This window comes from Thermobia domestica, chromosome 12, assembly GCF_964235325.1.
Source record: "Thermobia domestica chromosome 12, izTheDome1.hap1.1, whole genome shotgun sequence".
NCBI classification, from domain to species: Eukaryota; Metazoa; Arthropoda; class Insecta; order Zygentoma; family Lepismatidae; genus Thermobia; species Thermobia domestica.
This window is the reverse complement of record NC_137465.1, coordinates 160,268,238-160,282,256: the sequence shown is the minus strand read 5'-3', so window position 1 is coordinate 160,282,256 and position 14,019 is coordinate 160,268,238. Positions and strand designations below refer to the sequence as shown.

Sequence of the window (14,019 nt, the reverse complement as noted above, 5' to 3'; positions counted from 1 at the left end):
ACGCCCGGATTTTGATCCAATAAGTTGGCATACGTTAATATTATCGTTATTTATTCTTCCTGAAATATATGCAAAGGAGACAAATTTCTTTTGACCTAAAATCCAACATATAGTAATCTTGTAATTAGTTATGTTGGTTTACTACAAATAGGGAAACAGGAGCCAGTTCTGTGAGCCACTCTGTGGATTTTTCACTAGTTTAGTCAGTTTGTAACGACAATGTTATAACCATGGAATGTAGAACTTGTGTTGAGTTCTTCAAGATTTAAAGTTCTTAACATATTTCAGATTCCATCGAGAATCAAATTCGTTATATATTTTAAGGAGAAGTGTCCCTATCTATTAAAGAAACTTGTGCTTCAGCATATAAGGCAAATATTTTTGCTAACTTGCAGTACATTGCACTTCATTGCAGTTTATTTTATTATAAGCCATTGTTTAATTTATTAGAGAATTGTTCATAATATTTGTCACGTTATTTTCGACAGTTTCAAGTATAAATGTATTCATTTTGTTTCATTTATTTATGTAACTAAATGTAATGGCATAGCGACATTTTGAAGTTGGTTCTCTGTTTTGTGAAGAACTAAAGATAAGTATTTTATATCTAAAGGACAAAAGATTTTAGTTATGTTTAGTTCCAGAAATAAACATGACGGAGTGCAATATACTGATCACTCACAAAAACAACTGAAATCACGTTGACCATAGCTGATTATGAACTAGAATTGAAGAGAATTTAATTTATATTTCATCTGTAAACCTACTCATAGTTTTTGTTAAGCCGCCGGTTATCCGAGCTAATGTGAACCAGATCTATCTCGGATAAGCAAAACCTCGGTTAACACGGATGAATAGATAGATAACTTTTTACAGTATATATTATTGTTGTTTATTGATTATTTCTCTTTATTACTATGTAAGTATGTAAGGAATTAGCCATAACATAGTAAACAAAATGAAGATTTGATATTGATACTTAGAAGTAAAGCATAATACAAAACACAATACGAATAAAGTGTTTAGCATACACATTAAAAAAATCTTCCATAGCTTCTGCTTTATTATGCTGGTGCCGTGTCGTTTTGCTGTTCGACGTAGAGCAGTGCCTTCTGTATCACGCTCAAACCATCCGCGTGACTAATTCTTTCAACATTTACAATTTCATTATCATCTTCATCCGAACTCTTACCTTCTGTGACTAAATTTAGAATGGCCTCATCAGATAGTTCATACCGTTCATCATCTCGCATCCAATCACTCACATCTTCATTTGTTACTGCCTCTGTAACCAGTAGCCTGTTTAAGAGACCTACTAATTCTGCTTCATTTGAAGATTCTTAAGTTTGTCCCATCCTGGTACTTTCATTACTTGGCGAAATATGTTTCCAGGTTTTCTTTCACATCGTCCCAAGATTCTGCTAGCCAGTAAATGACATCTTTAAGATTAACCTCTTTTAGGCTTTCGACAACTGTTTTGTTATTTTCTAGATCTTCCAATAAGTGTTAAAAAATCTGCGTCGGTAGTCTCGTTTTAGATTTTCTAAAACCCAATGATCCACATGGTAAATCAGGGACGATAGGTTTGGGGGTAAAAGAAGCAGCCCAGATTTCTCCATTTATCAAGTGACATTCAGCGGGGTGACATGGAGCATTGTCACCGCTTTGTGAGGTAGATTATTTTCATCAGAAAATGTTTTAACACTTGGCACAAACTCTTCGTGGAACCACGGCTGTTGAATCCATCCACGCACCTTTTTGGTATCTGTACTTGACAGGAAGATTTTCTACATTCATGTTTTTAAATACTCTTGGTTTTTGTGCTTTCCCTATCAGTAAAAGCTTAAGTTTATTATCACGAAATTGATTTGCATATGTCAAAACCGCCACCTTTTCTTTACTGCATTTATAGTCAGGAGCCAATTGTTCTTGCTTTGATGCTAGTGTCTTTCTGGGCAACATTTTAAAATTCAGTCCTGTTTCGTCACAGTTATAAATTTGCTGAGGGCACAGTTCGTTTTCCTTAAATACAGTATATTGTCCAATCTGTTAAGAAAAGAACTCTCTCCATCTGCGTTAGCTGACAAAATCTCCCCTGGAATGTTCAGTTGTCGAACGCCGTATCGCTTTTTCCAATGATCAAGCCAATCTGTGCTTGCACTAACTTCCTCTTCTCTGTCTTTGCAACACTTGAAAAATTCCAAAGCCTTAGCTTGCAGCATTGGACCCGAAAGTGTACTACCCTTCTTTCTCAACTTCTGAAATCACAAAAACAATGCTTCTGATGTCTGTTCATAATCGCGCTCATTGTCTTTCTTTTCTTCGTTGCTTTTTCATCTCCAGTCACATCGTCAGTAAGGGCACGTAGGGCGTAACTCGCAAAATTGTGATTTTGAGTTATGATTATTATGCATGCTTATTTAACCTGCCCTATTAACCATAAAACTTTCAGAGCTGAATTCCTTATATGAATGGAGATATGAGCTCTCTGCAAATGGCGTAGCCTGTCTTGAAATTAAGCGTCTAAAAACATCTGCGAAAAGGCGTAACTAACATGTAGCTATTCGCCCATAGATAAGTTCCTTTGCAATTTTTATTTGTGAATAAGTAAACTGGCATAACTTCTTTCTAGAAAGAAAAGAAAAGAAAAAGGAAAGAAAGTCGAACATATCACATATTATATTATTAAAACGATAAGAAAATTTGCTCGTGGCCTTTCTTCAGTCGTGCTTTGCAATGTTTCGATCGAGTCCAAGAATTAAGTGAGGCGCTGAGAATAATAACGGTAGATCATAATCAAAGGGTTTATTTTGAGAAAACGATGGCATTGTCTCTTACATTCGAATGCTCACTTGCACTACGGGCGAATTTTAAGTGGAATATGAGAGCGTTAGAGATTCTACTTTTCTATTTTTAAGAGCCTATGACATGTTCTAACGTGAAGTTAGTTCATGCTATGATCATTGGTTTCTATAACATTTACTTTGGTGAATAATAGTGTACTGAATATAAAACAGTTCCTTGTTTTGCTAGGTATATAAAAAATATGATTTAAATTTTGCAAAAAATAATGGACACCATATTACACTTGGTATTGTTAGGAATTGCAAAGTGCAGCATTAGTTTAAGTTGCATTAAAAACAATATTTTTCTGTAGGAGTCTTAGTTTGTCATACAGCATTCTTCTTTTTTAACACCAATTGCTAACAAATAGCTAGATATATTCTCACCAGTGGCGTATTTGAGGGGGCTTCCCGGCTTAACCCTCCCAAAAATCTTACTATAGTAAAGTAAATTAAATATCTTCCAGAATTTTCAAATTTCCAGGCAAATCCCCCACGAAAGTTAGCAAAGCCTCCCCGACACAAAATCGTAAATACGACACTGATTCTCACTGAGTTCAAGATACGAGTATAATACTACAAAATGATTTATTTAAAATATAACTGTGAGAAGAAAACATTCTTACTGATAATTTAATTTGTTTCTTTCAAAAGAAACAGCACACTCACGCATATCAGGGACATTTTAGAGCCTACTACTTCCTGGCTACAATTACAAACACATTGGAGTATCATCAGCAATGATGTACGGCAATGATGATTACGAAAGTACTGGGGCGCCCAACCGAGCGTATTATTATTATTATTATTATTATTATTATTATTATTATTATTTATACTACTACTGCTACTACTACTACTACTACTACTACTACTACTACTACTACTACTACTACTACTAATAATAATAATAATAATAATAATGGCCACACACACTGTAGCACTTCCAGACTTCCTGAGTTCAAACCACGGAACATGAAAAACACAAATTTTCTCGCAAAGAAATATTCAGAACGGTACATCAGTACCTGAAAACGTACCGGGGCGCTGCCCTGGCAGTAAGAAAAGTACTAGGGCTCGCCTAGCCTAGGCCCCGGCTCAACTTCATTCCTGGTCATCAGTGCATTCTTGAACGCTTAACAATATTGCTATATCTTATTTTTAATTTCTCAAGGGAGTAACTTAAACTTTTTCTTTAGAAACAAAGCGGCGAAAGAGCGTAACATATTGATGCTCATTTTTCCCGCCAAAAGTACAACGTGGTCAATCTATAATGCTATCTTCAGAAGCACTAAGGTCAAAGCTTTCTTGGTACAAACTTTCGCAACACTATGTTGAAAATGAAATGAGTATATGTCACAAGTTCAAATCGTTTTCCTGTAAAATTAAAAACATTCATACAGTATAAGCCTGTACGAGCCTTTACAGACATTTGCACATTGAGTCATCTATTTTCCAATTTCCGCTTTCTTCCTTCTCCTGTCACCAACGGTCAGTTCGCCAACACCTAAATCACTTGCCACCTTTTTGATACTTTCGCCACGATCTAATCGTTTAATAGCAGTATGCTTATCTTCTAGCGATAAACACGTTTTCTTTTTCCAGCCATTCCTACAAGCAGTCATGAGAACTCGAAATATCACGCACCGCTGCTCACACTGTTCTGTTGTTAGACAAAGTACTTCTCTTGTGACTTCGATGCGAAAACTGAAACTAAAGACGAGAAACAATTAAAGCTCGCTCGCTTAATGTTGCAACGTCGGTCGGGGTCGTTACCCTTATGCCAATTTCATTTTTGCTTTGCTGCCGAGACAAAAGTCTACAGTCTATCGTTGTAATCAGACTAGTTTTTATTTTTATTTATTTTTTTTAGAGGATTAAGCTCGCATAACACGGAACCTTGGTTAATTAAACTCGGATAATCGGTACTCCACTGTTGTAAAATCTAGAACGGTCTTTATTCTACTTCATCTACTTCGCTTGACCAAATAAATAAATAAATAAATAAATAAAAAATTGCAGAATGTCGAGTTACATTTAATTGTAATAATTTTTTCTCTTTGCTGTATTCCTACCTGATCAACGATAAAAATAAAATCAAAGCACGACGAAGATTCGAACATATGTTTATTAAGTTTTACGATATTTCTATAGTGTCTCGTGTGAACTACAAAGAGAAATATAATACGTTTATTCATTTGGTTAGGGATTGGGCCTTAAAAACCTTTAAAACATTCAATTACATCGCGAGGTAGTAGAAAGATACGCATACTGATTTCAATCTCATAGTAAGGGGCAAAAGAAACTATCTCATGAAAAACGCATTTTTTATTGTGACAACACATACAGCAAATATCTACTTACACACCCCAATACATCAAATAGCAGTGACATGTAAATTGCACTTACAGTAGAAGTCTTTAAAAATTACATTGGAGGATATATGACCCTTTTTCTTATAAAAAAGTTTGAATTATACTAATGGAAATCAATTTAAGCAAAATGTGCAGGAGCCGCATAGTCATAGCCTATATAACCATCTTTCAATATCCAAAACACATGAAGCATATAAAATTAACATCAATGACCAGCCAATCACAGTTTACAGCTAATGAAACGTCACGATCATGTAAGAAACAGAACTAATAGATTTATACAACACATTATGATTTATGTAACATGATCAAAACTTTCGTAGGTTATTCCAAATAGAAGAACAGTAGAAGTCAAAAATATCTTTGGAGACGTCTTAAAAAATAAAACTTCAAAACAAACAAATGTGCAGTCACATTCAAAAGAAAATGAGCACCCATTTCCTTCGGAAAGTTGTATACTAACTCACCCATCAGAGGCATTTCGAAAAGTACATTTTATTGACAAAGTATTAACTATTTTTTATCAAGTTCTCTCTGTATACTCTTTTTGTAAACTAATTTTGCCGCTTCTGTAAGGAAACGTTGTCCTACATATGAAGACTTATCTTCTGAACTGACCGAAATATACCTTTTTCCCTTACGTTTGTCTATGTGACTCATGTTCCTATATTCCTAACATTTGCTCCAAACTTTATACCTTTCAATCGAACTTAATCATAAATCAATAATGTCTAAACATGTTCATTTAATTGATGACAGTAGCATGAAATGATTTAATTCTAGATAAACTGTAATAAATTAGTGAATCTCCACAATTTAAGCATCACAGACATTAATTCATCGAGGTTGAATGTAACGTTCCTTTCTATGAAGCGTAGTTAAAAATTTGGAGTTTAAGCGCCATACGTACAATCACATAAAAAAAGATCCGTGGAAAGTATGATTTGATACAAGTACTTCGTGGAATATCTTTTAACGCATTTCGTTTCCTTCTCTTCATCTAAGGAATAAGATTTTTAGACATTTTGGGAAACGTTTATCAATGTTTAACATGGTTTGTTTTGAAGTTATAATTTCTTGAAAGATAAATTGTTCCTCAGTAATGCCTCAAGAAAAATATTACCAACCATGTTTACTACATTGTGTTTATTTTGAAATTTAGTAAAATTTTCCGAAACTCTACATATGAATTTACATACACGTCATGACTAGTGTATTTGACATTTTTTAACAAAATTTCTATTTACAATATATATATATATATATATATATATATATATATATATATATATATATATATATATATATATATATTCGTATATATTCGTATACATTCAGTATCTTACATTTTAACACCGTGCTTGGAAATAAGTACAATCAAAATCAATAGAGTATTTTGTCTTGAACTATTGACACAGGCAAGTTGATTTGGTTGACTTGGACATACTTTTTGATTTGGTTATAAAACACACCTAAGAAATTTCTCCTACCCATACCTGTTAATAAAGTGCCTGTTATATAAGAAACAATTAACATTAAGATAATTTGTTTATATTAAGCAACAACTAATCTGTCTTACGTCGCTATGATTACATCACTACAACTCAAGGCATTCATACCTGTTATTTAACTTCTTCTTAATGATCCTATCTGTTTACAAGGCTTTCACAGTGTATTAACGAATTATAACGAATGAAGTAGGGATGAGTTCTTAGTCTGAAAGGTTTAAATTTACGCGTATGAACACAGCACTGTACTAATGCTTAAGGTTTCAAGGTTTTGTTTTCATTTAAATCACAACTAACAACTCTAAGTTTCTCAACTAACTTTTAAAATGTCTAGGAACCAATTTATAAAAAAATATGTCATAGAAACAACATAGAATTTGTATATCTCTTAATCTTTCTTTGCATTTAAGATATGGTACAGGCAAGTCATATCGATAAAAATTATGCTTTTATTGCTTCAAACTAAGTAAAATTTACCTCTGTACTAATTTCTGATTGATTGGAGTTCATCGACTCTTTAGGGGCGAGGCTGTATGAGACGTGGAGCTGCAGCTTAAAATGGGACTGAACTACAAATGAGCTCCCACCAGTAATCGAACCTCAATCTCTGCGCCAAAGGCACATACGCTAACCATATAGTCACGAAGGTGCTATACATAGTAATTTTTGTACATACAAGAATTAGAACTGACACACAATCATAGTCATACGTCTTGCAAATAAAATCTGAAAAATAAACACACTGCTGAACAAGACTGCATTTATTTAATATAAAAACACATTTACATCTGATGTTTCGATCTTCTAGCCAAGATCCACATCAGACGTACACCATCAGGCTAGAAGACGTTTGGATCTTGGCTAGAAGATCGAAACGTCACATGTAAATGTGTTTTTATATTAAATAAATGCAGCCTTGTTCAGCAGTGTGTTTATTTAAGAATTAGAACTTAAGTAAGTAATTTGAAGCGATACAAGTTTATTTTTTCAGTTGTAACTTCCTTGAAGAGCCACCAATGACAGATGATTAATTTTGGACAAGAATTTTCACTGGATAGAAAGAACAGAACTAAGTAACAAAGATGTATACAGGCTTGCATTTCGTAATCATTTTAAAAATTAAAATCATCTTCTTCCAAAACACTGTATTATAATAGGAAACTAATAGCCCAAAGAGTACATCACATTTCTACTTTAATTTATACAGCAAACTTACTGGAATGGTGATTACAATTTAAAATACTTAAGTATTTATACTACATCTATCCATGGAAACATATAGATAGGCTATTGTCCACCATCATGTTTTTTTGAACGAACCACTAAAATGTCTGCTGGAAAATAGAAAGCAGTTCAACGGATCCAAACAGACGAATGGTATAGAGTTTGGTATCACATTTATTGCTCTCTGCTTTGGATAACAAACCCAGGTCCAGGTCAGACTTTCGCGGCTCAATTTTCTGTTTTTTTTTTGTTTTCTTTAGCTGTTGTGTTTTCTTCCCTTCCTTTTATCAGTGATAAAATATAACACAAGACATTATATGCTGTCATTGTGACGGAGTTACAATAAAAATCAGTTTTATTTTAACAGAAAACGAAATATATATAAGTTTCAAGCCCTTTTATACTTAACGTAATCTTTAATAACTGTCATGAAGAGCTATTCGAAGTCACTTCTAATTAAAATTTCGAACACACGTCAGTATTACAAACTATTGCACTAATCTATCAGATAAGATGGACCATGAAACTTTGGGAATGATGAACAATTAACATTTCGCAATAACTGTGCTGCACAACTGAAGTTTTCAAAACCGTTTTTATTTATTTTCTTTTTATTTTTTGGCCCTCGAGTCTCCAGGTTTTCCCATATCAGCCCGATCTTTTTCTTTAAAGTAAATTGTTACCTCTTCCAGCTTTGTCTCAAACTCGCTGAAAAAGAAGACAAAAATAAAACTATCAGGGGCTCAAACATAAAGAAATGATAAAGCTAAAGAAAAGAGTGAGTATTGAGTAACTACTATAGAATACACACATACTTACGTATTAAGAATCATTGTATCTTTAAAAAATTCAGTAGGATGATAGCAATCGTATGAATTTATAAATGTAGAAGAAGAATGAAAACAGTAACTGCAAATGAAACACCATCAACGGGAAATTTTTATACAGTATTTTACAGTAGTATTTTATATACATGACTCCGAAAGAGCATTCCGATCTGCAATTCTCCCTTTCCTGCAATAGTAGGCAACCCAAAAGCAGGATTGTTGGGGTGGTTGAAAATTAGAAAGGTTGGACCAAATCTCAATTTTCTTACAAATACAGGGTGATTCTTTATAGGGTTTTAAACTCCAATCAATTATAATTCTTTATTGAAACCACATATAGACTTGGTTTATATGTCATTATACTGCAAAACACTTTAAGTTTGACTGAAGTAGTGAGTAGTTGCGGAGCTGACCACACGCAACGCCACCGGTCAGTCGTTGAAAATGGAGACTTTCACTGCGCAGAAATAGCTAAGTGCGTGTTTTGGTTTGAAGAAACGGAGTTAGCAACGAATGTACAACGTAAGTTTCACACACAATACGGCAAGGAACCATCCAGCAGACTAACAGTGTACAAATGACACCAGACATTTGCTGAAATAGGTTGTTCTGTGCGACAGACAAAGGCTCCAGGGCGCTCACCCGTGATTGACGATGTAGTGGAAGCAGTTAGGGAGAATTATGTTCGCAGTTTCGAAAATCTACACGACTTGCACCACAAGAAATTGTTATCGCTCAGACCACTATTTGCCGTGTATTGCGTAGATTGTTTGTCCACGAAGGCATATAAACTGTCCTTAGTTCAAGCACTGAGTGAAGCGATAACCATACCCGACATGAATTATATGTTGCCATGTTGGATCGCAGTAGTGGTGATGAGTCATTCTTGAACAATGTGGTATTCAGTGACAAATCAACTTTTCACCTTTCCGGCCGTATCAACACACAAACATGGAAAAACCATATGCGTACGTGGAACTGGTTCGTTACAGCCCCAAAGTGAATGTGTTTTGTGCTGTTTCCAGAGCACAGGTATATGGACCATTCTTCTTTGCTGACTGAGAGCACTATCACCGGCATCACCTATCTTGATATGCTCCAGAACTTCCTTGTTTCACAGTTAAATGAAGATGACCACGATAGCCGCTTATGGTGGCAACAAGATGACGCTCTGACGCACTATCTGATAGACGTAAGGAAATTTCTTGATCAGCGTTTCCCAGATAAGTGGATAGGTCGTGGTGGACCAACTGCCTGTCCGCCATGATCTCCAGATTACACGCCACATGACTTCTATCTGCGAGGGTTTGTGAAAGATAATGCGTACACCCCTCCCCTGCCTGATAATGGAACTGAAACATCGCATTACAACAACCATCGCGGACGGTACCTACGGAATGCTGGCTACTATTTGGCAGGAAACCGACTTTCGTTGCGATGTGTCCAGGATGACCGCAGGTGCACACATTGAGCCATAATGGATTTGTCACAAAAATTACAACGACTCACCAAAGGTAGTCGTCAACCTGGTTCGGCTAATGATATAAGTAAATCTTGAGTGGTAGTAATTGTTTACACATAAAAATATCTTCAATAATTATATACACTATTATTCTCACCTTTTCTATCGAAATTACAAGTCGATGATCGGTATTAAATGGTTTATTAATGTTAGTTGATACTCTTTTAACGTATTTTCACTCAAACTGTCTTGCAAACATACATGTTGATTAGGTATCTATAAACAACTACATAGCAACGAATTAGACAATAATGTATATTTCTTTACATATATTAAAAACATTCTTCTTTTGCTATTTTTAAATTAACATTATATCAAGTATAGTGCTTGAGTATGAGCACTTTCTGCCCAAGGTACAGGTAATTATTAAACGATACAAAGTATCTCGTTGTATAAAAATGTCGCCCGACGATGGGACTGAATATAAAAGTTTCAAGCGAGCTTAGCTTTTATATTTAAGAACCACTGGTCCGCTTACAATAATGATGTTACATTACTTATGTCCTTTACATTTTGATCGCCCCTCGTATATATATATATATCTTCATCAAGCTTCATATATATAAATACATTTATAATAAATCTTTTATTCCATTATCATTTATCTTATATTACAAAAACGTCGTCGCTTAATAATATAATTACTGAAGGGTGCGCAGTCAAAATCGTAAGAGGCAAATTACCTTTTAAAAACATAAATCACAATGATTAGCATTTTCAATCATTATTAAAACGGTGATGTTAAGAAAAATAATATTTGATCTTTCCAGGGCGCATTATATAATAACTACGTTAGATGACGTTTCATAATATACATTGTATCCATAAGGCATCAGAATATAGAAGAATCTTATTCGGGTAATATATAAAGTAGCGCATAAAGACAGTCGTCGGATAAATGGCTTAATAGAATGAACCTTCTTAACATAATCTTTGACAACAAATTCTCAACACAAATCCATATAATATAAATAACCTTTGCTTTTAATCAATTATGAATCGAATTATAATTCTTCACATTAACAAGAGAAAATTAAAATCATTTGAAAATTATCATTTGTTAATGAGAATTAAAGAAAATTAAATTAAGTAAAAATCAAAAATTAAACGTAACTTACGTTTAGACGAACAAAAGGAAGAAAATAAATCTATTTTTACACAAACATATTCATAAGAATCAGTAACTGATATGGGTTTAACTCTTACTTCATCAACTGCAGTCAGTTTACATTCGTACTTGCATATGATTCTAATAAAGTACATTGTACTGCACAATCCTGATCAGGTTCCGCATTATTTTGTACATGAATTGCGTCATTATCTTGATTTTGATACGAAGTGACATCTCTTGAACTACGATTATGTCTATACATAGGATTTATAACATTTCTAGAATTTCGCCATGTATTTCGACTGTTTTTGTGTCTATTTTGGTTATATGGTCTAACATAAGGATTGCCACGGTTGATTAGGTTAGGTGGATTTCCAACATATCTTTGCCTATTTTGCTCGTTCGGATTGCTTAAATTCACTCGATTTAGGTTGTGTTCCGTATCGTTCGCATTACGGATATTTAGATTACGAACAGGTACAAAGTGATCTGAATTATTTTTAATTTTACCTACTCCTGCTTGATGATTCTGAGCGTGGTGTTGAGTTTCATAACATTGTACAATCATTAATAAGTGATTAAAACTCATACACTGGGTAGAAAACAGGATCTGTTGTAGTTTAAACGGTAGCAAATTTCGAATTGATGCAATTACTCTAGATTCCGATTGCAACGGATTTACGACTTTTAATTCGTTATATGTATTTACAACAAAATCAACAACAGATTTGTGCAAACGAGGATTGAAAGGTTGATTTCTAATCGTGGCATCTCTGTTTGCAAGCAAAAAGTCATTTTCGTAATTTGCAATCAGCGCAGCTTTAAATTCATCATATGTATTGACGTGATCTCGTACTGCTTTAAACCATAAAGAACATGGTGGGAGAGAGGGATTAGTTTCATATATTGCAATTTATCTATACACATTATATTGCACTCATCCTGAAATTTTTCTAGGAAAGAGGTAGCATTTTCGTTACATTTACCACTGAACTTACTCATAGCACGTATTTCACTCATCTTTACACTTAACTTTACCTTTCTTTCACCTTTCCGTGTTCGTGTTGAGTGACAATTCCTACCTACTGCATGATGTGTAGTTCCACCATCTCTTTTACGCCCATCTGTATTCCTTGGATGAATTTCTTCCAAAATAATGTCTTCATCGGATGGATTACCAGAAGAAGAGATAACGTAAGGTCCACATTGATCTGCTACGGGTGAAGGCGAGGTTATCTCTTGTGAACAAGGGAACTCCAAACGTTCATTAACCATGTTGTTGTGGTATGCGTTGTCCTTAATCTGCAGCGTCCGAATTTCCTCTTGTAAGGCAGATATCAACTGAGTATTCGCACGTATTTTGGTAGAATTATCCGTGACCTGAATCTTTTGTTGCCGTATAGAAGATTCTATTACTTCCAAATCCTTTTTTACACAGTTGACTTCTTGAATTGTATGGTTGTAATTATCCTGGCAATCTTCAGATACTCTTCTTAGCTTTTCATCGAACTGTGATGTAATGTCACTCACCGCCTGGATAATAGATTGTTTCGTTTCTTCGGATGTCTGCTCCAATCGTTTACTTAATTCCTCGTACTGTTTACTGGAATCTTCGGATTTCCGCTCCATCGTCTGTTTTAATTCCTCATACTGTTTACTGGAAGTCTGCTTTAAATTTTCCGACATCTGGGCTAAACTTTGTTCCAATCGTTGTTCTTGTCTCTGTAAAGCCATTAAGATTTTGTCTTCTAACGATAACATTTCGGGTACAACAGGAGCTGTATTTTGTTCTTCGTTACCACTGTCACCAGTTTCTTTCTCCATTGCCTCACCGATCATCATTTTTCTTGTGATTATTTTACCACTTCGAAGTATAGTAAAGTTCGTAGTCATGAACCTTATTACAGAAGTAAATTCACCCTTACTTTATACTTCAGGATAAGAATTTACAAAGTTCCCGGGTGAGGTAAACCAAAAATTTTACAACGACTCACCAAAGGTAGTCGTCAACCTGGTTCGGCTAATGATATAGGTAAATCTTGAGTGGTAGTAATTGTTTACACATAAAAATATCTTCAATAATTATATACACTATTATTCTCACCTTTTCTATCGAAATTACAAGTCGATGATCGGTATTAAATGGTTTATTAGTTGATACTCTTTTAACGTATTTTCACTCAAACTGTCTTGCAAACATACATGTTGATTAGGTATCTATAAACAACTACATAGCAACGAATTAGACAATAATGTATATTTCTTTACATATATTAAAAACATTCTTCTGTAGTAATCTAAAATAATCCACATATTCTTTACTACTAATTTTATTACTGTACTAATTATTATTTACAGTTAGTCTTCTCTTCAAAGTTTATGGTATGATTTTTATTTTCTTCCTGTTTATACACAGAAAATTCTTAAAAAGTATTTATAGTTGAAACTGTCGATAGAAAAGAAAAAGCGTAGTCCTCTTAAACAATATTATTCTAATTGAGATCTCCAGAAACAAAACAACGTACGTGGATAATGAACCTTATATGTATATTACTTAGTGTAGAAGACCATGGTTTTATTCTTTTAATGAAATTATTAAATGGATTTCT

The 14,019-nt window shown here is 34.1% G+C and overlaps 1 protein-coding gene across 2 annotated transcripts in view; it reads right to left on the bottom strand.

Moving 5' to 3' along the window:
- The window catches only part of LOC145666781 (deoxycytidylate deaminase-like), a 149,853-nt gene that overhangs the window by 31,850 nt on the left and 103,984 nt on the right, over positions 1–14,019 (bottom strand). The window contains exon 3 of one of the 2 annotated variants that reach the window (XM_081734337.1): positions 7,600–8,658. The exons of the other annotated variant lie outside the window; for it this stretch is intronic. Within the exon in view, the coding sequence (XP_081590463.1) occupies positions 8,562–8,658 (97 nt within the window). The 3' untranslated portion in view covers positions 7,600–8,561. Of the gene's footprint in view, positions 1–7,599; positions 8,659–14,019 lie in introns of those variants that run through there. 2 annotated transcript variants of the gene reach the window in all.